General features: G+C 47.1%; 1 protein-coding gene across 7 annotated transcripts in view; it reads left to right on the top strand.

Moving 5' to 3' along the window:
• The window catches only part of LOC120900015 (serine/threonine-protein kinase NLK), a 76,821-nt gene that overhangs the window by 38,971 nt on the left and 16,258 nt on the right, over positions 1–21,592 (top strand). For all 7 annotated transcript variants that reach the window (XM_040306515.1, XM_040306523.1, XM_040306489.1 and 4 more), the window contains exons 3-4: positions 15,074–15,203; positions 20,827–20,882. In XM_040306515.1, coding sequence (XP_040162449.1) covers positions 15,074–15,203; positions 20,827–20,882 — 186 coding nt within the window. The remainder of the gene's footprint in view (positions 1–15,073; positions 15,204–20,826; positions 20,883–21,592) is intronic.

Genomic DNA, 21,592 nt, shown 5'->3' with positions numbered 1-21,592 from the left:
TCGGTAAACCAGAGTCAGAAGAGCGATAACAGGTATGCTGTCTGCGCCGGTGTGTAACTCTAACGAAGCACCGTTGCCATACCGTAGTCGTCGTCGTCCTGTCGACTGTGACACGTTCGCTCGACGAGTCGAGAAAATGTGATTATAAACTTTGCTAACTAATTCACAAACAGTCAACACACACACTCCGGGTTGCAATTCTGATTAGTTGGTGACTCGCTCTATCCGGTCTCACCGGGTGCTTCCGGTACTGCTCCGTGTGGGGGGGCAAGTGCGATGCCCTTGCAGTTGAAAATTCATTGCTACTTTTGAACTTTGGCCATCGTACGCCCCGAAAATCTGCCGCTGGTGACTTCGCAGTGGAGCTTTAGTGCATCCGGTTTGTTCAGTTGAATTCAGTGCATCCTCATGGCGACAGTGGGATATCGTCCAGGAGGATATATACATTGGGGAAGCAACAAAAACTGTGCTTGGACGTTTGAATCCTTATTCTCTGCTTCCAATCCTTATTTTCATCTCTCTCTCTCTGCGTGTATGCATGCGACCAGTTCGGCGGTTATTGACCCCCTGGACGATGTCTGAGGTGGTCGTCGAGTTGAGATTTGGATTTACGTCCGAACCTCGCTGCAAGCTGATGCACAAAAACAAAGCAAACGAATGCCCGAAATTGTGGTGCAAGCTGCTGCTGCTGCTGCTGCTGCATGCTGTCAGAAGCAGACCAAATGGGTGTTCTGGGAGTTTTTGCGTTGGTCAGAGCACGACAGAGACACATCGTTGGATATACTTTGAGCCTAATGATTTAACCTGTGAACTCGATGGAGCGCGGGGAGTACACACGGAGTCTTCGCAGGGGTTAACCACACAGAGAAGCGAACAGAAAAAAATCCCCAACCAAACAAAAAGACAGCTGTTCTTGGTACTGCAAACTGAACTCCAGAGCAAATGAGACATGAAAGAAAGACGTGGAAGAATCGAGAGCCCCTTCAAAGTTGTGCCTTTTCTTCAGTAGAATGGATCAATATTTGAAGTTGCCAGAACTCCGGAAGAGAATTTGCATTTTGAAATCATTAAAAATTGTGCTCCAGTTTTCCGAGTACTGTGCCAGAGGCACTTCAAAAGTGTTGAAACACATGTGTTATTGCGTTTTTATTAGCCAGTTTTGCAGGTGCTTTGTACGTGGAGCAGTTCTTGCCAGATGCGTCCGAATTAATCCGACCCAAATTTCCTTTTATTCAACTGCCTCTCTGTAATGGCAGCATTTGGAGGCTTGACCAAAGGCCGATCTTTCAATCGCAAACCACTGCCCACGGTGCTCCAACTCGAAAAGCTCATAAATATGTATCCGCAGCGATTTACGGAGCATATTTCGTTCGCTCGCACAGTAGAACGTGAGCCTTCAGGGGCATGCTGGAGCGAAGGTTTTTTTTCTTCTTCTTATTGTGACTGAATCAGGCTCTAAAGCCACGGTGCTAAAATAAAAGTGACGAGGTTATTGACAGTGGTAGTAGTAGAACCCGCCTCAAAACTTTAGAACCACACGATGAGCCTCTCTCCCGTTCTTGAGGACTGAGGTTCTTTTTTCTCATAACCTCCGTCCAGGGCTCAGGGTGTTTGGTCTGGTGGGCATTGGAGCTGAACAGTATTACTGTGCACACAGAGCGCTTCCTGGGCTTCTTGTTGTCTTTCCTTCCAACGGCTAACACAAATACACACACACACATTACCCTTCTTCTATCGAGCACTGCTCAGTTCTCGTTACGATGCCCGCGCTGCTGTTTGGAAGTTCGAAGAACTCCAAGAAGGCACCACTCGTTTGTTGTAAAAACCTTGCCCAGCAGTCCAACTGGCGGTGGGGAGATCCGGTGTTGGTTGTTGGAGGGTCGCAAATTGTTGCAGGCACCATTTGGTTATTATTATTATCCTTTGTGCCGGGTTTTTTTAGTTGCTCTCTTGCTTTTCATCTTCTTCTTTTTTTTCTGCTGTGCAACTGTGGTGGTGCAACTGTTACGGTTGTGGTTTTGGATATGAACGAAGCTTGACAAATAATAGTCTGTAAAAGTTGTACGTGTACGAGAGACGGGAGCCTACTGACTACTCGCTGCAGAGTACAAACAGCGGCTGTGTGTTTGGACGAGCGCCTTGTTTCCTTGGAAAAATGGTATAATGATGATCCTTTTTCCAATATTTTTTGTTCAAGATTTTCACAAACACTCACAGACACACAGCTGTTGTTAAAATATTATGAAACATTTGCGCCTCTGTTGTTCTTTGGAGGTTATTATTGTTTTGCTTTCGGTTTTGATTTATTTCTACAAACTATGAGGCTTTTTTTGTTTTAATTTATTTTATTAAAAAGGCTGTTAAAAACATCAAAACTGCTCGAGAAAATCACGTCAAAAAGCACAACAGCGTGGCCTTAATGTTGATGGTGTAGATTGAGATTCCTTGTGTGGCTCAAGGGCGAGGAAAATCGATTTCCGCATCTTCTGAAAATGTAGAACTCCCCATATACAACCACATACAATCTTCCCTTTGGGTCTCGCAAAATGGCAAGCAATCTCTACTCTTCTGAGCCTCACCATATCTTGTGGAAAATGCAGCAAATTTTGCCTCAACATTTTCCTCCACACTCACCGCTGCTGCATACACGGCGATGCAAAACAGTTGTCAATCGCGGTGCTCTCCACTCGCGCAAAGCTTCTCTTAGCTTTCCCTCGTTCGCTTGTCGCATGGCCGCATCTCAGCAAGTGTAAGCGCGACGAACTGCGAAAAACGGTTTTGTCGAAATCCTTTCCCGCTTCGGGTGGAATTTCAATTTTGGCAAGAAAGTGCGGAAAACATTCGGGATCTACCTCTCCGTGTTCGCACTGCAATCTCCGACATACGGGGGGGGGGGAAATTGTCATTTTGCTTGTGTGGTTTTTGCGGGTCTTTTCACTCCATGGGAGGAGAGATGTTTATGGCAAGGCGTTCTTACCTTCCAGCTGTCGTCTGTGTCAGCGGCGACAGCGAAAAGGCAAGGTATGTTAGGTTGTTGCTGCTGTTGTTAAACGATAGAATTGGAAAACTGCTCTTGTGTGTATTGTTAGTTGTTGTACATCTTTTTGTTGAATGTGCAATGTACAGGACGAGCAACAGCATGTTTGAGAATACTCTTAGGTACCAAGAACCAGCGTTTGAAAGCGTTTAAAATTAACGTTAAAAAACATATGTCTGAAGTGCAATTTTTCACATACTGTATAGTTAGGATACCTTCGCTTCTTCCAGAGGAGCTGTGTGTGTGTGTCATCAAGGTTCATCTGTTCATTGACACCTCTAACCGCAAACTCCGCAAAAAAACATTACCTAAAACCGCGTCAGCTGGAATACGAAGCATATAAATTGAACAAAACGTTGGGGATCTCTCCATTTAAACACACACTTCTTTCCAACTCCGCCGTATGCTCTTTGTGCACTGCTTCTTCGTGGCATTTTTGCGAACATTTCGTTCGCGTAACAAATACAAAAAAAACATCCCTCCTCGTGGTGATTTAAAACACGTGGAGCATCACGCTGACTACATAGTTGTCCGGATCCCGGAGATCACCTCTTCGCTTTATTGGCATTGTATCGACGAAGAAGTAGATGTGCAGAAAATGGATTGAAAAAACAACCAAATAAAACGAAGCAAGATTTGAGCGATCGCAAAGTGCGAAGAAAGAGGCGCCGCAGCGCGTAAGCATCGATAGTGAAAATGTTTATGCATATACTCACTGGTGAGAGGAGGCAGTTGGTAAGAAGGGTTCCATACTCACGATGCAAATCAGCGATCTGCGGCGCCTGTACCCCATTCCCTTTCACACACACACACACACACACACACCTCACATGGCCAATATGTGTGTCTGCTATCGATGGTTTCGAAGGGAAATAAACTGTGCGTAATGCTGTTTGGAATGTTGACTGGGTGTGTGTGGTGTATTGTTGTTTGCTCGTCTTTAGGGGGGTTTCATCGTTCAGTGGTTAAAACAGTGCAGACAAGTAGAAATGCCTTTTTTCTTAACACACTTCTCCCGATGATGATCTTTGAGAAGTGAAGACGAAGGCAAAAAGAGCAGAGAGAAAGAAGAAGTGAAAGCTCTTCATCTTAAGAGCCATCGTGCTCCTGATTCTTTCTGTCCGATAAACTTTTGCTATCAGCTCACTTTTCATTACAATGTTGAGCAGGAGAAAAGCTTACAGTTGCTATTGAATCGCCAGCAGTTTTTCAAGTTAAAGCCAAAAGGTAAGAAAAGTGATCCAAGTAACTTTTCTTTTCTTTTCCAAGAACGGCGCGCTCTGCAGTCACTCCGGCAGAATAATTGAATATGAAATTTTAATTAAAAATGCATCATCGGTTCTGCAAACCGTACTGTAGTCTCTCCAATATTGTAAAAGCACCACCAAGCCGCCGTGCCTGGACGATGTTCCTTGCAATGGCGCTTCCGCTTGGAAGCGGAAAGGAAATTGACTGAACGCTGCAAAATGGAACGCCCACCCCTCGAATCGGAGTGCAGCTGGCGGTTCTCCCATGTAAACAGTGTGTTCCATTTTCCCACCGGCCGGTCGGGAAAGCCGGAAAAGAGCCGGTTCGTGCTGCCACCACGCCCAGGAATGCGGGCCCATAAGTCTGTCATCGGGGTCTGGGGAAAAGTGCATCTTGTTGTATAGGCGTTAGAGGTTTTTTTTTTGGGGGGGGGGAAGGGGATGATTTAAATCGCTTGAATTCAATCTATTTAGGTTCACGCCAAGCGAAGATGTTTTACTTTTTGGTTAACAGTTAAGGCACAAAAAAAAAACGATATGATGAATGCATTTTCCTGAGTTGAAAATTAATGCCCCACAACTTGCCCCGCTGTGCACAACAGTGTGTGTGAGTGTGTGTAAACAAATGTTAAACACCTTTTTTTCTTTCCTGCTACAGACAGCTTTTCGTGTATGATCGAGCGAAGTGCCGCATAATGATGACCAACACGGGGTGTGGGAGTGTAGAGGGTGTGAATAAATTATTTGTTACCTAAAATGTGTCTACTTTGAAGTGTTTGTGCTTGTGTGTATTTAAAGATAGAACATTAGTGCTCTTGACTAGCTCGCTCTGTCTCGCCCGCTCGCTAGACGTGCGACGTGAAGGCGAACACCACGGTGACGTGTCGAAAGATAATTAACATCGAGTGAAAATTAATTACTCGAATCACTCGTCTTGTCAGATTTTCCATTTTCTTTCGCCCTGTTACAGCCACCCTTCCAGTCCTTTATCACCCGACTCGATGGTGGTATAAAACCTGCGGCCAAGAACCGAACAGCAGCAGCAGCAGCAACACCATGGTGTTACAATTAAGCGCTTTTCGCTCTCGGACGGCATGGGGCCGATGGAAACAAAACAACAACAAAAACTGATCCTCAAAAGTGGAGGCAACACGAAAGCGGTAGTTTGCACAAAAATCGACTCGTCGGCTCGCTTTGAAATTTACACCGATTTGCAATTCAAATTGTGGAGGAAAGCTTGCTTTTCCAACCACACACAAAGACACACCGGCTCTGTGTCTGTCGGCGTTGGTGGTGAAGTGTTTCCTTCGTCTCGGAGTTTTTTTTTCCTCTACCAAAGCGGTGGACTGCGACGGTTTTCCACGAACGGTTAATCCTTGCGATCCTGACGCTGTGCGAGACGTTGTATGAGTTTGGTCCTTCTCATTTTCTGTGTTTCTCTGTGTGTCTCTGTGTGTTCCGGGCACAAGCCGCAAAGTTTTTGACCACTTTGATGACAAAGTTTCCCATCCCCCGAAGTGGAAAGCGATAAAATTTCCCTAATTCATTGTAGACGAGAACCGGTTGGTGGTGTCGTCGTCGTCGTCGCCGTGGCTTCGGTGTGCTTTTTCCGGAGCGAAATTGATTACCAGCCTGGCAGGCGACACCCGAGGTACATGGCAGAGTTTCACACGCATCTTGAAATGGAAATAATGGAACAGAGAAAGGTGAATTGGCCCACCAAGAAGACAGGCGTTTTATGCGCGCCTAGAGTCTTCAAAGGGCAAAGGAACAAAACATAATTTCCCCCCCATTGCAGATTATCACAGAAAGCGCACAGCTTTGGCAATACAATCTGACCTTCGGTCAGAGCTAATCTAATTGTCCCCGGAGTACGTGTGTGTGCCGGTTTTGTGAGGTTGTCTTTTCCATATATCTTTCCGCTTGTGTTGCAATGTGTACACGATTAGTTTATTAGAGAAGCGCCGAAGTGCCATCTCGATTGGAAGCCCATTATTACTCTTTAGTGTGTATTCATTCTGCCCCTCGGAAACACTCACGAACCGCTAAGGATAATAAAATTAACACAGCCACGCACAGAATGCTCTCTCTGCCTTTAAACACAATCCTCACGACCGTTTGCTCGCTTGTGGTTTGATATGGCTTGACCTTGGTACTATTGCGCGTCCGCGCCCTGCCGGCAGAGTCATTTCCCAACGCTCGGAACGCTTTGTGATGAAAGCAAGCAAAATTGCTTCGCCTACACACTTATGGAATAGCGACAACGACGACGACGACAGCGTCTTTGTGTGCTCCCCCGATGTCCTTAAGAAATCCATTCCGCAGCCGCAGACGGTGTTGGGCAAGGGTGAGACAAACCCGTGGAAATTACTTCTCCAAGGAAATCATTCGGTCTAGGTTTCTTTGCGTCTTCCATGGTGGGGCCGGAGGACGTGATGAAAGAAACGCACCGGGGCAGGGAATAAAATGGTTTCTGGTGACGCAATTTCGCAGCTCCACTCATTCGGATGCTATTCTTTTCCTGCCAGTTGTATCCTAGGAAGGAGTGAGAGTGGTGGCCCTATGGAGGAGAGGCCAAGAGATTAAAGATTAAGATAGGAAATAGGTGTGGTGTGGAAATCATACCATTGAAGGTTCAGGTTTGGTCTTGTGTGCAGAAAAAAAACTCCCGCTAGAACCGGCATTCTGTCTCCGATTGATTGGCAAAAGTGGCGCGTTAAAGACTCACCCTTATCGGTTTCATAAAGATCATTTCTTCAAGATTGGCAGCAGCAGCAGCAGCAACAACATAATTGGAAGAAAGAACTCCAACCTCCAGGCAGTGCAGCTATATTTAAAGACAATGTATTCGCCCGTTGGCGCCCTGCATACGAACTCAACTTGGATGGCATTGAGTTGGCGCTTTTGTCTGCCGCGTGGCGGCGGGTCCCTCTGCTTCATGTCCGTGACCCTCACACGCAATTACCCCCACAGTGGGGATTGTTGGTGTAATAAAGTGTCACAAGATATCGAGCGAATCAGCGTGCGCGTATAATTCGCGTCGTCTTGGTTGGCTTTGTTTGGTGAGTTTCGGGATTGCGATCAGATGCAACGAAGAAGGAAGAAGAGAGTGCTCCCCGGACGCGCGCGCCCTTCATTGTGGTGATGCTTTGTTTGAGGGCATGGAGGGTGGAGCGTAGGTCGCGTCATTATGTCGTCATCGTCGATACGATGGTTTTGTGGTACGTGAACTTGGGCATTAGCTCCAATGTGTGGGAAAGTGTGAGAGCTGCTGCCTTCCCGGGCAGTCAAGTCCATTTCCGTGCGGGTGACAATGGCAAAGGTCCTGCCTATGGCCCCCAGCAGCAGCAGTAGCAGTTGTAGTAGCAGCGTTGGTCGTCTGATCCTAGCACATTCCAAGTTCTGGAATGGATTTCGCCGAATTCGCTGCTTCTCTAAGCGCTTCATTGTAATTTTGATGGAAGTAATTTCCCCGACAAGAAATGTCCTGAAGGACATCCACAACAAAGCTGGGATGGTCGTATTAACATACACACACACACGAAGGGTGGCCTTGAACCGCCAGTGACTAGAGCACACGGGCGGGGTCCCTATGTGGGTTGAGTGTTTGGAATTTCCGGCAAATCTGAGGACAGAGAACTTATCCTGAGCAGCGAGAGCGTACCTGAGCGATTTCAGGAAATTCGGGATGTCTGTTGCCTGTTCTCTGTTCTGGAGGCAAAAGTGTGCGGTCTGTCTGTCCTTGTTTTGGAAGGTTGGGACAGCGTTGTATCCCGAAAATATGCAACGTTTGGTAGATGTTTTCGTTTGATTTTGGAATTTTAATTAAAGTTCCCTGTACGGAGTTTAAAGACCGTGTAGGTAGTAGTCGTCCCACTGAAAACGCTACGCGGAAGGATTCGAAGCGAAAGGAAAAACAAGTCCACCACTCCCTTTTCTGCCTAGATTCGGTTATTCGCTAAACAGTCGAGGGAGGGAGCAGCACACTAAACATAAGTGACATAATTCATGTCGGAAAACCCATAAATATCTTGCCCATACGTCCGCAGCCTTCACCCCGATTGCTTCCCCAGTTCCCCAACTCCACCGACTTCAAAAGGCACAACACACCCCCGGGAGCACATCCACGCGTAACGAGACGCAATAAATTTTCGTTTTAAAACTTTTAGCCTCTCGAAGCAGAATTTGAAGTGTGCAAGCGCGGCGGGCCCGTCCGTTGAAAGACCATTTTGATAAGCGGACGGCAGTGGTCGAACCCAGGCCGGGTCGGGTTGGGTCTGCACAATCAACATCCACCGGGTGACGGTCGAACGGACCAATTTCCCGATAAAACCGACGACTTACGGTATAACGTTTTTTATTTTCTTCTATTCACCCGTTGGCTGTTTTTACGAATTGACAGGGCCGAAGGGGTAGAAAAATAAACCCAGTTCGTCCGATTTCTTCCATTTTTCCGCTACTGAAGTGTGTTTCAATCCTTCGCGCGGTGTTCACACATCGTCTAATGCGCCTTTTGTTACCAAAACCCTCTCCTAGTCGTCCCTCTGTGGCCGTGTGTTGCGCTGTTTATGAAAGCTGTCGAAAGCTTATTTATGGTGCCGTTTTGCTAATGGTTTCGATTGAGTGTGTGTGTGTGTGCCGCTGTGCTGAGTTGGTTGGACCCTCCCCAGGCGGGTGTTTCGAGCATAATTATCGGAACAAATCCAAATGCTTTGCACACAGCGACAGTGGAAACCCTTTTCTTATGGCGCGCGCGCGCGTTTAAATCAGCGACACAGCTGTTCGTTTGTGCCGCCACACAGAGAGTACTTGGTGGCAAATCGATTACCGTTTCGGCGAAAAAGCTTAGCCCAACTTTATCGTTCATCTTGTGGAAAAAAGTGTCTAATATATATATGAAGGAAAGGCGCGCGCGCGCGCGTTTCGATGAAGGTTAAAGAATGGCAAACTTCCGATTCCTTTTTGCTTGCCATGAATGCTTAATTTCTATTTTCGACCATGTTGTGTAGCGATCAGGGGAGGATATAGATGAAGGACCACCCTCATCTAGTGCCCTCCTACGACGACCCTATGGTGTAGATTGATTGGGGGTGACTGGGGGTTCTTTTTCTTTTCATTCCGGCATTGGTGGACCTTAAGTAAGCCGTGATTCTATTTTCGTTATCAACGTCAATCCGGCTGAACCGGATGGGGCATAAAACATCCTTAGCCATTTCGAGGGGGGAGGTGGGATAGCCTCACGCCACTAGCCAAAGAAAAAGGACCAGAAAACGACCATAACGTCGTCCGGCCTCCTCCGGTCGGAAATGCCATTGCACGCGATTTTCGTTAATGTAAGGAATTTTGTTTTAATATTAAACCACCGGCGCTCCTCGTTAGCGCCGGTTTTCTTTTCGGGTAGCTGTGTAGGTGTTCGTTGAAGAAGCTCGTTGTCGGACGTCATTGACGTCAGAGAGACCTCGGAATTGTTTGAAAATGGTTTGTGTGCCTGGGAGGGTCAGACACCTTTTTGCCTCGAGATTGACTAAATTAGAACCTTTGTTTTATCTAATGACATTACCAATTAAATGGCATTAATGTTCAATGAGGGTTCGATTCCATTTTTGGGTCGTCTGATGCTGCCCTAGTTTTTTTCCTAGTTTTTGTGCTCCAATAATGATGAACTCGTGTCTCTTTCTTTCATCCGTGTCTGAAGATTCGATTGGAGGTGTTTTTCGGTAAACGATCTGGACTAGAAACCGTGGGCCGCGTGCCCTAATTCTGGTGATCATAAATCAACCTGGTGCAGCCAAAACAAGAAGAATCAGGTTTCGCACTAAACAATCTAAAAAGCTGGTTGTTTACTAGCCCAGTGTCTAGCTTGGTCTTGGCTGGTCTGGTGTTGTTGTTTCCCTTTTTCTCCTTTTCGAGAGATATTCCTAACAGAGCACAGCTCATCTGGCCATTCTTTAGAAATTCCCCAGCCCCAAAAACCATAAACAATCGGCAGACTGGTCGGAAGTACGCGGCCAACCACCAACAAGAACCCGTTTCGAAACGGCCGTTTCGCCGGAAACAAATCATTCCCTAGGTTCTCTCTAGCACACCGCGATCCGTTTAGGATGTGTGATAGCCAAAATCTTGAAAAGACACGACTTTGTCTTGCATTCCTTTTTCTCTCCTATGCGGCTTCTTTCCTGTTTCAGCGTACAGAAGCACCAGACACCGAAAAACCGAAGGGTGGTGGTGGTGGTTGTTTGAACGCGAGCGTTTCTTACTCAACGTGGTGTGACACATTGTTGTCGTGGGTTTGAGGTTATTTGATTTCGTCTAGATCTCGGCTTGCTTTTTTTGTTGCGACGGTTACATTCGGCAGTAGAAGACGGCGATGCTGAATTGTGCTGAACGCGATTGCATTTCACGCGGACGGCAAACGCCCTCCGCGCTTTCTGGTGACGTATGTCGCTTTTGCCCAGACGCGACTCATCCGTGGGGGAAAGTTCAATCACCCAACACAATGATTTGGTTTACGCTTTGCTGTGCGATCGTGTTTTAATCGTAACTTACTCTGGTGGTGGTGATGGTGGCTGGCTACAGTTCTGAAAGTGATTTAGGTTGTTTTTGGGGACAGGAATTTCGGAGGGAGAGCAGACGGCGTACGCTTCGATGGAGAACTTGATTTGTTTTTGATAGCTCGTCCCGTCTGTCATCTCTCTGGAATGCTTAATATGCCGATCAATTTGCAAATAAATGAATGATTTTAATTTAAATACTTTAGTAGTTTGCAGGCAAAAAGTCGTAAAATTTGGCGTCTGAATGTGTTGAGGGAGTAACGTGCCACGCTAGGAGATGCTCAATGGTTTAATGGATAGAGAGGCGTACAATTACAGGACTGGACTTGGATCGATTCCCCATTTCGAGTGGATTTTATTTCGTATGTTTCAAGACTCATCAGATCATTCTAGCTACAAAAACAACTCAAATCAACTTAAATACAATTTATCCTCTTCACTTTGATTTAAACCTCACTTTGTTTAACCAAGTTTAACCAATCAACATTTTGCACTTCTTCCCTGTTATTGTTGCTCTTCAGTTTCATTCTCACTTGAAAGCATTCCACAGCAGACCAGGAACAAAGGCGAAAACCTCCGAACAGTCAGAGTAAATTCCCCCCGAGTTTTTAAAGTGCAAGTGCAACGCCTGTGCATTGGGGAGTCGAGCCAGGCTTCCTTTCCGAGGTGGAAATTGCGGTGCTCTTTTGGTATAAAAACACAACACCACTCCGCCATCGAAGGAACGGCGTGAATGTGTTTTATCTTTCCACCAGACGCCATCCCGGCGTGGCTGCTGAAGTCGGCGAAGAGGAGGAACACTATTCTCACCGAAAAGAGTGGGGCACCGCAGACGCGCCCAGCACCAGTTGCGCTGCGCTTAGTTTATTTTATTCCGATGCAGCAGCCAACTTCTCTCTCTCTCTATCTCTTTCCTCTTTGTCTCCGGAGTCTGTGGATGCGGCAGAGTCTGCTGCTGATGCTAGCGAAGGCCGATGAACACGATGAAATGGAAGGTTCGGTCCAGACCGTTTCTCAACAGGATCAGCTTTCGAGTGTAGACCGCCAAATGACAAAGACAGCGCACAGAATGACCGTTGAGAGTGGGTGGGGGGGGGGAGTGCTCAGAGGGAACCGAAATCGGCAGCTCATAACTTTTAACGTCCCCTCGTTAACGGGCAGACAAGTACGATTACGCGCCGCGATGCTAACTGCATAGGAAAATAACAAATTCCAATTCTCCGTGAAAGAGGCCATAGAGTGAGTACGGGCGAACTGAGCAGTTTGAATACGATCGCAAGGAAATTTCCATCACACCCATGGTTAACCGACATGGTTGTGGTCCTCCCCCCCGGGCTTGTGCGCTGTGTCTCCGCAAACGGGCGGAAAAATTATGCTTTCTTAATCGATTTTAATTGCTGAGAATTACGTCCATAAAGTGTGGCTTACTTCGAAGTGTTATCCGTTTCTATTGTAGGTATGCATGATGTACAGACGTAAAGACAAATTTACTGACAACGCATGAACACGACATCATACATTTCAGTTTGTCTTTTTATGACGTCCGTTCGCTAATCAAATAGAAGCGTTTTAATTGCAACGAAGCAACCTTTCCGCTTCTCAGAACCATCCATGGGTTTTTTGTGTGGAATTTGTCTACCAATGTCACGTACAGTGGAACCACCCTGATCCTCTCGCAAACACGCAATTTGTTGTGTACTATTTTTGTATCCCTCCCCTTATAATACCCCGAAAAACCCGAGTCCTTTAGCCATGGGTTCTGTCAGTCGGATTAATTATTTTGTTACACGAAACTGTTGTAACTCACTCACCCTGCCACATACATGTGTGTGTGTGTGTGTAGGTATGGGTACACCCTTTGGCATTTGCATGACACGCCATCAGTTCGCTTGGTTTGTGTGCGTACATGTGGAAAAAAGGTATATTTGGCGCACGGCAGATCAAAATAGTTAACCTTTTCCGGGATATATCGATGATGGCGATAATCGGGAAGGCTTAGAAATTGAGCGAACGTGCGGTGCCAGTGTGGCCAAACAAATGACGTTGACATAGGCCTGATCTATCGCCGCTATAACATACCGTAAGTTGCGTCAAACCCATGTTTTCGGCATCGATTAGTCTGCAAACGCTAGGCTAAGCTAATCGTTCAGCAACAATAGCGTGATATGGTATGGTGATGATGTGGATGATGATGGCGATGGTTTGCAGTGTGATAAGCGAGGCTCGGTTTCTCTGGGGCTTTATTCTTTCAACGGTTTTGCACCACGAACAGAGCATCCCTCTTGTGGATCATCGTGTCCGTTCCGTCGGTACGAACACGCTTCCGACATGGTCATGCACACAGACACCGGTTGACGTCTGTCTATCAGCGAAGGATGCGGCATTTCCGGACGCGTAGAGAATTGCTCGCGCGTTCGTCATGGTCGCCTCGTTTCTGATGGGAGACTAATTTCTAAGTATTTCAAATTACCAACCACGAAAAAGCCATGCACGTTAGGTTCTTCTAACAGCGCAAAAAGGGAAAGCGTTGTTTCGTGCGTACAACGAGCAAAACGAATGGAGGAACACACGGCAGTTGGGCAAACAGGAACGCTTTCTCGCCTACCCAGGATGACTATTCATAGGAAAATTAAAGGTGTAAATGAAATTATAGACTATGGTCGGCTCTTCAAGGTGATAGCAGAGCCCACACACACACCCTTCCGCCGGACGGTTCAGGCTGTCAGGACATCCTTGTTGTGCTTCATGGTTAGGTCTTCGGAGCCCGCTTGCTGCCTCAACAACGGCAGCCAGGCAACTACTCCTGGAGGGGTCTCTGTGTGTCATGTGTGAGTCAGTGTGTATGTTCTAATATTCTCAGCAAATGGGCCATGTTCCGCGTAGCGTGCATGTTCTTCTTCCCCCACACACACACATACCCCGGGGAGAGAGAATGTGTCACGCGGCTTTTGTTGGTGTGGATGGCGCCTAAAGCTGCACAGGGAGAAGTGGCGTGAATACAGTGGCCTTCCCTTTCTCTGTTGGAACGTTCTCTGCTGAACGTCACTCCGAGCGCAAGGGAATTCACCCGCCCGACGGCGTCAGCGTGCCCGATAGCATCAAGCGCAGCACGACTGATGTGTGTGCATCAAGATTTGAATTGAATTAAAATTTGCCTCCTCCCGGGAGCGGATGGCGTGGAATGCCACTCAGTGGCAATGACTTACTTTACCGCGAGTTTAGCGGAGGAGCCTGAGAAAACACTCTTTAAATCGTATCAATCTTATTGGCCGTTTTGTAACTCGCTTGGGGATTAGGAATTGTAAAGGGAAAAATTTGGTTTTTGTGGAGTTCACTTCAACTCCAGAAATTCCAGCAGTTCCAGCTGGTCTACAAAGAATGGCTTTTTAAAACAGCGTTAGGCTAAATCTTGATTGCCTCCCTCTTCGGGTGTGCTCTCCGGGACAATTGACAAGATTCCCAATTAAGAGATACAGTGACGTCGGCAGGTCCGAACGGATGACATTTGAATTAATTCCGACCCGTACGGCGTTGCACGCGGACGGACCTGTACGTGGACACAATCACTTTTGAATGCACCTTCGGCGAGTGAAGCTGATGATTTCTCGTATCGATTGCACTTGTCGGGCAAGGTTTCGCTCGGAATTCAATACCGCGCTGCTCACCCAATTCCTGTCCTCTGCCGGTCAGGTTTAGTGTGTCGTGCAGGAATGTTGAGGCGCTCATGACTGAAGGTGTCGATTGACCCAGAGGTTCGTCGTGGAATGGTAATGTGATTGAACTGGTGCTCGCACCAGTGAGGCATTGTAGGTAGGCACGTTAATAGCAATTAGGAAACACGAATGCAGTTGAGAATGCTTTGGGAAATGTATTTTGATGGAGGCAGGGTTGGCAAACGATGGTGCTAGGAGCTGCTGGAATAATTCTTCCTTTCATTACGCTATGCATCTTATAAGCTCTGCTCTGTTCTTAAATTTAGGCAAAAAATAAACAAAACTTGTTGTATCCAGCGGCCAGTGTCAACAGTTTTGTTTTGCAACATTTCTTCCTCCTCCGGTGGTGCAAGTCGGCACACGAGTAAAGAAAGAAAAGAAACCATTTGCTCTCCAGCGCGCGTGTACTCGCTTTGTTCTAATTAATCATCCGCCCTCATTGTGTGGGCGCTGCTCCATCCAACACCCAACCCAACAGTCCACACATTTATCCTATTTTCTTCTTCTTCCTTTTCTCATTCGCAGGGCTGTCACCGATCCGCGAGATGGACGCCGGGTCGCACTCAAGAAGCTGCCCAACGTTTTCCAGTCGCTCGTGTCCTCGAAGCGTGTGTTCCGCGAGCTGAAGATGCTGTGCTTCTTCAAGCACGAAAATGTAAGTACTACGCCTTGCTTGCAAAACCCGCACCCGCCACGGTGGGAACGGTGTAAGGTCCATTGCTTCCATGTGCCAAGGAGAAGGACTTCTTCTTCCTCGTTTTTTTCCTTTAACGAGAAAATCCCGAAGATACAGCGAAAGAGCGGCCGCCCAGCGTCGTCTCGGTGGAAGAAGTTTTTAATTAGAAAGTGTTGTCGCTTCGGCCTGCTAACGTTTCGCAAGTGATACTACTACTCCTGTTAGCCTTCGCCCGTCGTAGCTGTGTGTGTGCGCGCTTCGAGGAGCTTCCTTGGGTCTTTTCGCCACGGCACGTGTTGTTTTTCCTCGCTCGGATAACATGTGTGTTTTAGCGTGCCTGGAAAGCAAGGGAAAAAAAGAGTAATGGAGGCGCCAGCGTGCGCCAATATTACAAGCCGATGCTTGGGAAAACATAAACCCTGACCGGGGTTTGGAGGAAAAACAAAACAACACCCGGGGAAAAAGATGCAGTACGAAAGCTTCTTCTGCACATGATGGCAGTGATTGGCGTTGCGCGCCGGCCCGGGCAAACGTTGATGAAAATTTATTGGCCGTTGTTTCGGGGGGTTCGGTTCTGTTGTGGTACGATTGAAGTGTAAAGACTGTTGGGCAGCAGAAGAGCCACAGACAGATTGGGCAGAAGAACATTTCTCTCGCTATTAGCGCAACAATATTGTGTGCTCTTTCCTCAACAGCAATGGAATTTCCTCAGCGTTGTGTCTGAAATCGAAAATCCAATCCAATCGCGGCCGCCGCAACGATTGATTGATGAAGTTTGGAAAAGTGCATCTGGCTGTGCGGCTGCCGATGGCAACACTTTATCGTGCCCCGGATGGTTCGCTGCACTGCACCAGACCCCACCAGTCCCCTCTAAGGAGTCGTTTTGCTCGCCCCAAACCTCTTCTGTGCACTCGCAGCATTTGCCTCGGTTTCCCGGTAGCACCGACCGACAGGGGATGTTTGGTGGTCAAGGAGAGCGGCAAAGAGGACAACACGAATCAAATACGAATCACGAACTAGGTTAATGGATGTGTCGGAAAAACATGAGGGCGAATACGAAAGCCTTCCTTCCCGCTCGTCACAACCCCCACAACACAGCGCCCAAGATGCGCTTGGCGTCTGAAAATAGACTGCAATCGATTAGGTTCTTATATGCCTTTCTCGGTTGTATTAGGGTATGAGAGGGAGCGCTCCAAGCTGCTCCCTAGATTGATCCCGTGGAGAAAATGTAATCGTGTTCCGTGTGCAAGGAAAGGGTTACGAGAGCAATTGGATTTTGTAATATCCTTTGCCTGCCGCGTGTAAGAATTTGCTATCAGCCCACTACAAGTATCTCTCCACTTTTGTGTCTCTTTCAGCTTAAGCCTTTCCTTGGGACCGAAAACTATGTTCGGCGGATGTAAATTAACCCCTTCCAGACCGTTCGCACGCACTTGCGCACACAAACATTATGATAAAAGTGTGGAGTAACACCCTGGCAGGAAATGAGTCAATCCACGTGTACGTGTTGCTGGAAGCATTTTCCACCACATTGCGTAGTTCTTGGGACAGCGGAACATCCCACTACACTTCGTTACCGCATTCAGAGCAGCGGCGAAGCCTAATGGCTTCAGTAATTACCGCGGCCGCGCAACATTAACGCCTACACAAATGAAGCAATGAAGAAAAGTGTCCCCGAACCGCGCAGAATGTAGGGCGTCGTTGAGTTATTAACTATCGATTTCGATCCACACTTGCCCCACACACACACACACAGCTTTTGATTATTGATTGAAGTGAAACCAACCCCTTCCCACTTCTTTCTGAATGACATTAGGCGACAGTTTTCATACGTCTCGCTGTGTCTCATGTTTAAAACCTTCCCATCAGTGGTGTCGTCCGGGGCCATGTGTAACATGTGTCAAATGCAAAGAACGCCGCGCTCGCTTCTCCATTTTTTATGAGGCAAAACTTTACTATGTGTGTCCTCTGCGCGGTCCTTTCGGTTGTGCTATTTTTGTTCCAGCGTGTGACAGTCCCGGAAAATCGGATTGGGGGGACAAGATCAGCTGTGCCTAGGTTTTTATGATGCATTTTTCTCTGCCCCCGTGCCTCGAGTGTGGGAAAAATCACACCCCATCTCACCACTCGGGGGCAGTGCAATTTTGGTAAATGGAAGCCATTTAAGTGTTACGTTTCGGGTGGGATCGATCCAAAGTTTCGAAGTGAAGATTAACGGCCCCTGGGGTGTGTGTGTTTGTGATAAAGAAAGGACAAACGAATGCATTTTTCAACCTCTTCCCACCAATAAAACCGGACATAAGGTGCGCGTGAGCAAGGCGGGCGGGATGTTGGCTCCCTGAAGAATGACGCACATAAGACCACTTAAGACCACCTATCATGTCTCTTAGTCGGAAAGGAGACATGCTTTTTTGGATGTCTCATCCGTGTAGGATGCAAGAAGCGTAACGTGATAGGGGCGATATTCCGTTTCTTTTAACTGGAGCAAAGCACAGAAGTCATGTTTTTAGAATTAAAAGTATCACCACGATACGATTGTGAGTTAATCACTTTAACGAACACGTCACGAAGCGCTGTCGTGTGCTTCTTCTCGGGCTGTCGACTATGCATATGCGAAACAAAAGGGAAGCTCTTCGGTCATCATGTTCTTGCTGCCTTCAACTCAACACAAGAATTAAGGAAATGGAAACGCCTTTTTTGCAAACACATCCACCCACTATATTAATTGCAAAACACGCTGTGTGACCGCTGCCATGGTGTCTTGCACGGTTTGCATAGTGTGTACCCCGTTCTATGCTGCTCTATCATAAGGAGAAGTCAGTGTGCCGGTGTGTGTGTGTGTGAGCCGTGCAAAATGAAACGACAAACACACGGCGCTTGTTGTTCGTACGGCTCAAGAGTCAAATACGCGCTGGCAATTTTATGATTTTTCGCCTGTGCTTTATCATTCATCTCCACCACCGCACACACCTTGTGTGCTCTCTAGAGAGTGAGGGAGAGAGAGACAGAAGAAGAAAAAAAACAAACGATTGCCTAATAAACCTTCCGAGCTCGCGATATAAATCATAACGCCATTTCCGGAGGGCAGAGGGCGAATAATGTTTTAGCTAGTTTCTCATTCCTTTCCAGCCTTCCCCCCCCCCGCCGCTTCATGGGTTAAACGATTGCATAAATGCATGTATGCATGCGCGCAAGCGGGTGCTGTTTCAGTGTCCCTCCCCCGTTCGGAAAGCCGCCATGTGGACAGATGTGTTGAATAGAACCGAACTCGCTACTTCCATTGTTTGCCGCCGCCGCTACTATTCGCTACTATTGGTTTTCCCCATTTTCTTTCCCCATGCTTTGGAGTGCACAGATTGTGTAGTGCAGTTTGGCGAAGTGCAGTTTTGGGTCGGTGTGTGTGTGTGTGTGTGCAACACTTTTTTGTTTTATGCATATGCACAATCTTTTATTTTTATTTTTGGCGTGGCGTTTAGAATCAACAAAAGAAATACAGTACAAAACACACATACACACACAACACTAAAACGGACAGGACAAAATGTGGAGCACGTGAATCTACTGCTGCTGTGCTTTGTATTATTGTCGCGCTCGCGTACCCCTGTGCGTGTGTGTGTGCGACCATTTTTTCCACCAACAAATAGTCGGTGTTAACCATGGGAAAAATATGGAAATCTGAGCATTGTGCTAAAAAAAGGGGTGTAGTGGGAAGGGAAAGACGGGGAATAATTCTATGCAAATGCATCACGCCCAAAGGGGGGGGGGGAGGGCCCGCTCGGTGCCCGGTAGAAGCTGCCAAAGTCCATTATTCATAGGGAAATGAGCACGCGACCGAAAATCGAGATTTGGAGGTATTTTGTTTTTCCGGTAGCTCTTTCTATTTTTATTTTTTGCTTTTGTTCTGCCTTCTGGTTGTGGTATGCAAAAATACGCGGGTATCATAAATCCCATTCCACCACCACCACCACCGATTGCAGCTGGCAGGCGGACGCGCTAATGCAATTAGTGTGCGCGCGCTCGCAAACGCGCGGCGGTTGCATTTTGAATTGCCCTTGCACCACCACCGCCTACCGGAACCTCACTCCGTCTGTTAGTCGTTGGGGAACTCGGAAAAGCATAATAGTGTACCCAACTCCCCGGTACGGTACTCGATTTGGCGCTGAATTTATTCCGCAAGCGCAAAGTGCGGGGTGGATGAGATTAGACGGTTTTTATTATGCATCGGTTATTTGATAAATTATCCGCTTACTTTGAACACACGGAGAGAGTGAGAGAAGGGGAGGGGGTGTGTGACACAGTCACCATGGTTACAGTTTAGTCTTTAATGCGCCAGAGGCAGCTGCAGCCGTTCTGCAGCTGTTCACAAGCTGTGACAGCATTACGCGAGCGACATGTGCTCGGCGGCAGTCATCGTTTTGGGGTGTATGTGTGTGTGTGTGTGCAGTAAATTTTACAGTCCACAGGCATGTGGTATTACCAATAAATTGGACGTGAAGCTGTCCACTGTTAATTTGGTGGGGAATTATCTTGGTTGGCTTATTGGAGATAACCCGGTAAAAACTGAAATTCGTACACGCGCTAAAACGCCTAAAATTATGCAATACACTCTACACGCCGCTACTGCTCATCCAGTTGGAAACGGACGGTCGGGTTATGGGTTGTCACTGGAAACATCCCACATAAAGTTGACATTCCACTGCTGCCAGTCAATCGCGTGTACGAGCAATCCATTGCATACCAATGCAGTTGATAGGGTAAACAAGATCGGTCGGGATGATGCAGTTTAGCTTCCAGCTTGCTTGTTTTTATTGTTGCCATTCTGCAGTCCGTTGCACTTTGCGATCGTAAGCCCTTCTACCGGTGTCATGTTACTTCCTTCACCCCATCCTTTTTTTTTGCATTCCTTTGCACACCACCACCTTCACCAGTCAGCTGAAGTTTGACTTTTGCTGCCGTGGTTTTCATATTAATGTCACCAGTTCCCACGGCGTCGGACGGCGGGACATCATCGAACTGCAAACGAACGATGGCTTCTTTGCACCACCACTCTGTGGCAACAACAATTCCGATGCACTTCGAGGTGCGCATCTTTTGTCCCGTGTCTGTGTGTGTGCCTTCTGCTGCTCTCTGCAGTATTTGCTGCGTCAGCAGCTATCAGATAACTCGACAGCCGAAAGGGGGCACTGACACAGAGTCTGGTAGAAGGCTACTGGCGAGGTTCACTTTCTTAAGATGCAAGACTTTCAGGAAGTCACGTGTTTACTGCCAGATGGAGCTATTTGACACTTTTAATGCCACGACAAGGCACGGCAGCAGACGGTTCCCGTCCTGATCGATAATCCAGTTTCCGTACAAACCCTCTCCAACACATTGGGTTGGTAATGCAGAGAGCAAATACACTGGGGGAATACTAAAGGACATTCAGCGGAATCAGTTTTGACTGACACGTTCCGGTTATGTTGGAAGTTTTGCGGATAAAATGTGGAATACGTCATGTGCAATACTCTCCTTTACTGCTCCTACATGTGCTTTATATTCCATTGCGGTACTTTAATGCATATTTTTCTAATCCTACTTTATCTTTGATTCTTCTCTTTCACAGGTACTCTCTGCACTGGACATCCTACAGCCGCCACATTTGGATTTCTTCCAGGAAATGTATCCTTTTTCAAAAATCTGAAAACATACCGTGTCATACACGCTTAGACATAACGTGAGAATAGCTCTCAACCAATGCCACTAATAAGAAAGTATAGCAATACTGCAATGGAATTATTTAATCATCGCCTCCAAAGCTCCTGCTCGGGGCCTATCAGTTATGGATGATTTTGGTGAATGATTGTGGTTTTATTTCCCGGGAACGGGCTGGTTCGAGGATCTACTGCAACAGAAGGGGGATGAAAGCTTTCTGGGGCTTTTTGATGTTGCGTAAACTCCTGTTCCCCGTCCGGAAATGTACAAGCTGCAGTGCCAGGATTTGCCTGCTTTTGCATCACACGTGAGACACACGGGGTAGATTTGGACGGGATTTGCAGAGTTGGGCACCACACACTAACCCGGGGCCACACGCAATTGGCGAAGTTGTTGGCCCGAGTTTGGGTTAGACAGTTTGTTGGCATTTGGTACTTGGTCGTACCGGATATAAGAGATTTTTCTGAACCCAATTAGAAATGATGTTTTTCAGTAGAAATTTGACTCTAATTTCTAGCAGTAGCGTAAAAACAGATTTGTAGTACTTGGTTTTTTCTTGAAATATTGCCTTCGCTGCACAAAGTAATGGTTGTTTGCAGCTGCTCTCAGTGTGGAGTGTGAGGACATGAAGTGCAAAATAACATTTCTAGTGCAATTTTTCTAGCTTTTGTTTCTTC

Source organism: Anopheles arabiensis, chromosome 2 (assembly GCF_016920715.1).
Source record: "Anopheles arabiensis isolate DONGOLA chromosome 2, AaraD3, whole genome shotgun sequence".
In the NCBI taxonomy this organism is placed as follows: Eukaryota; Metazoa; Arthropoda; class Insecta; order Diptera; family Culicidae; genus Anopheles; species Anopheles arabiensis.
The sequence above is the reverse complement of the archived record's forward strand: the minus strand, read 5'-3'. Positions and strand labels throughout refer to the sequence as shown.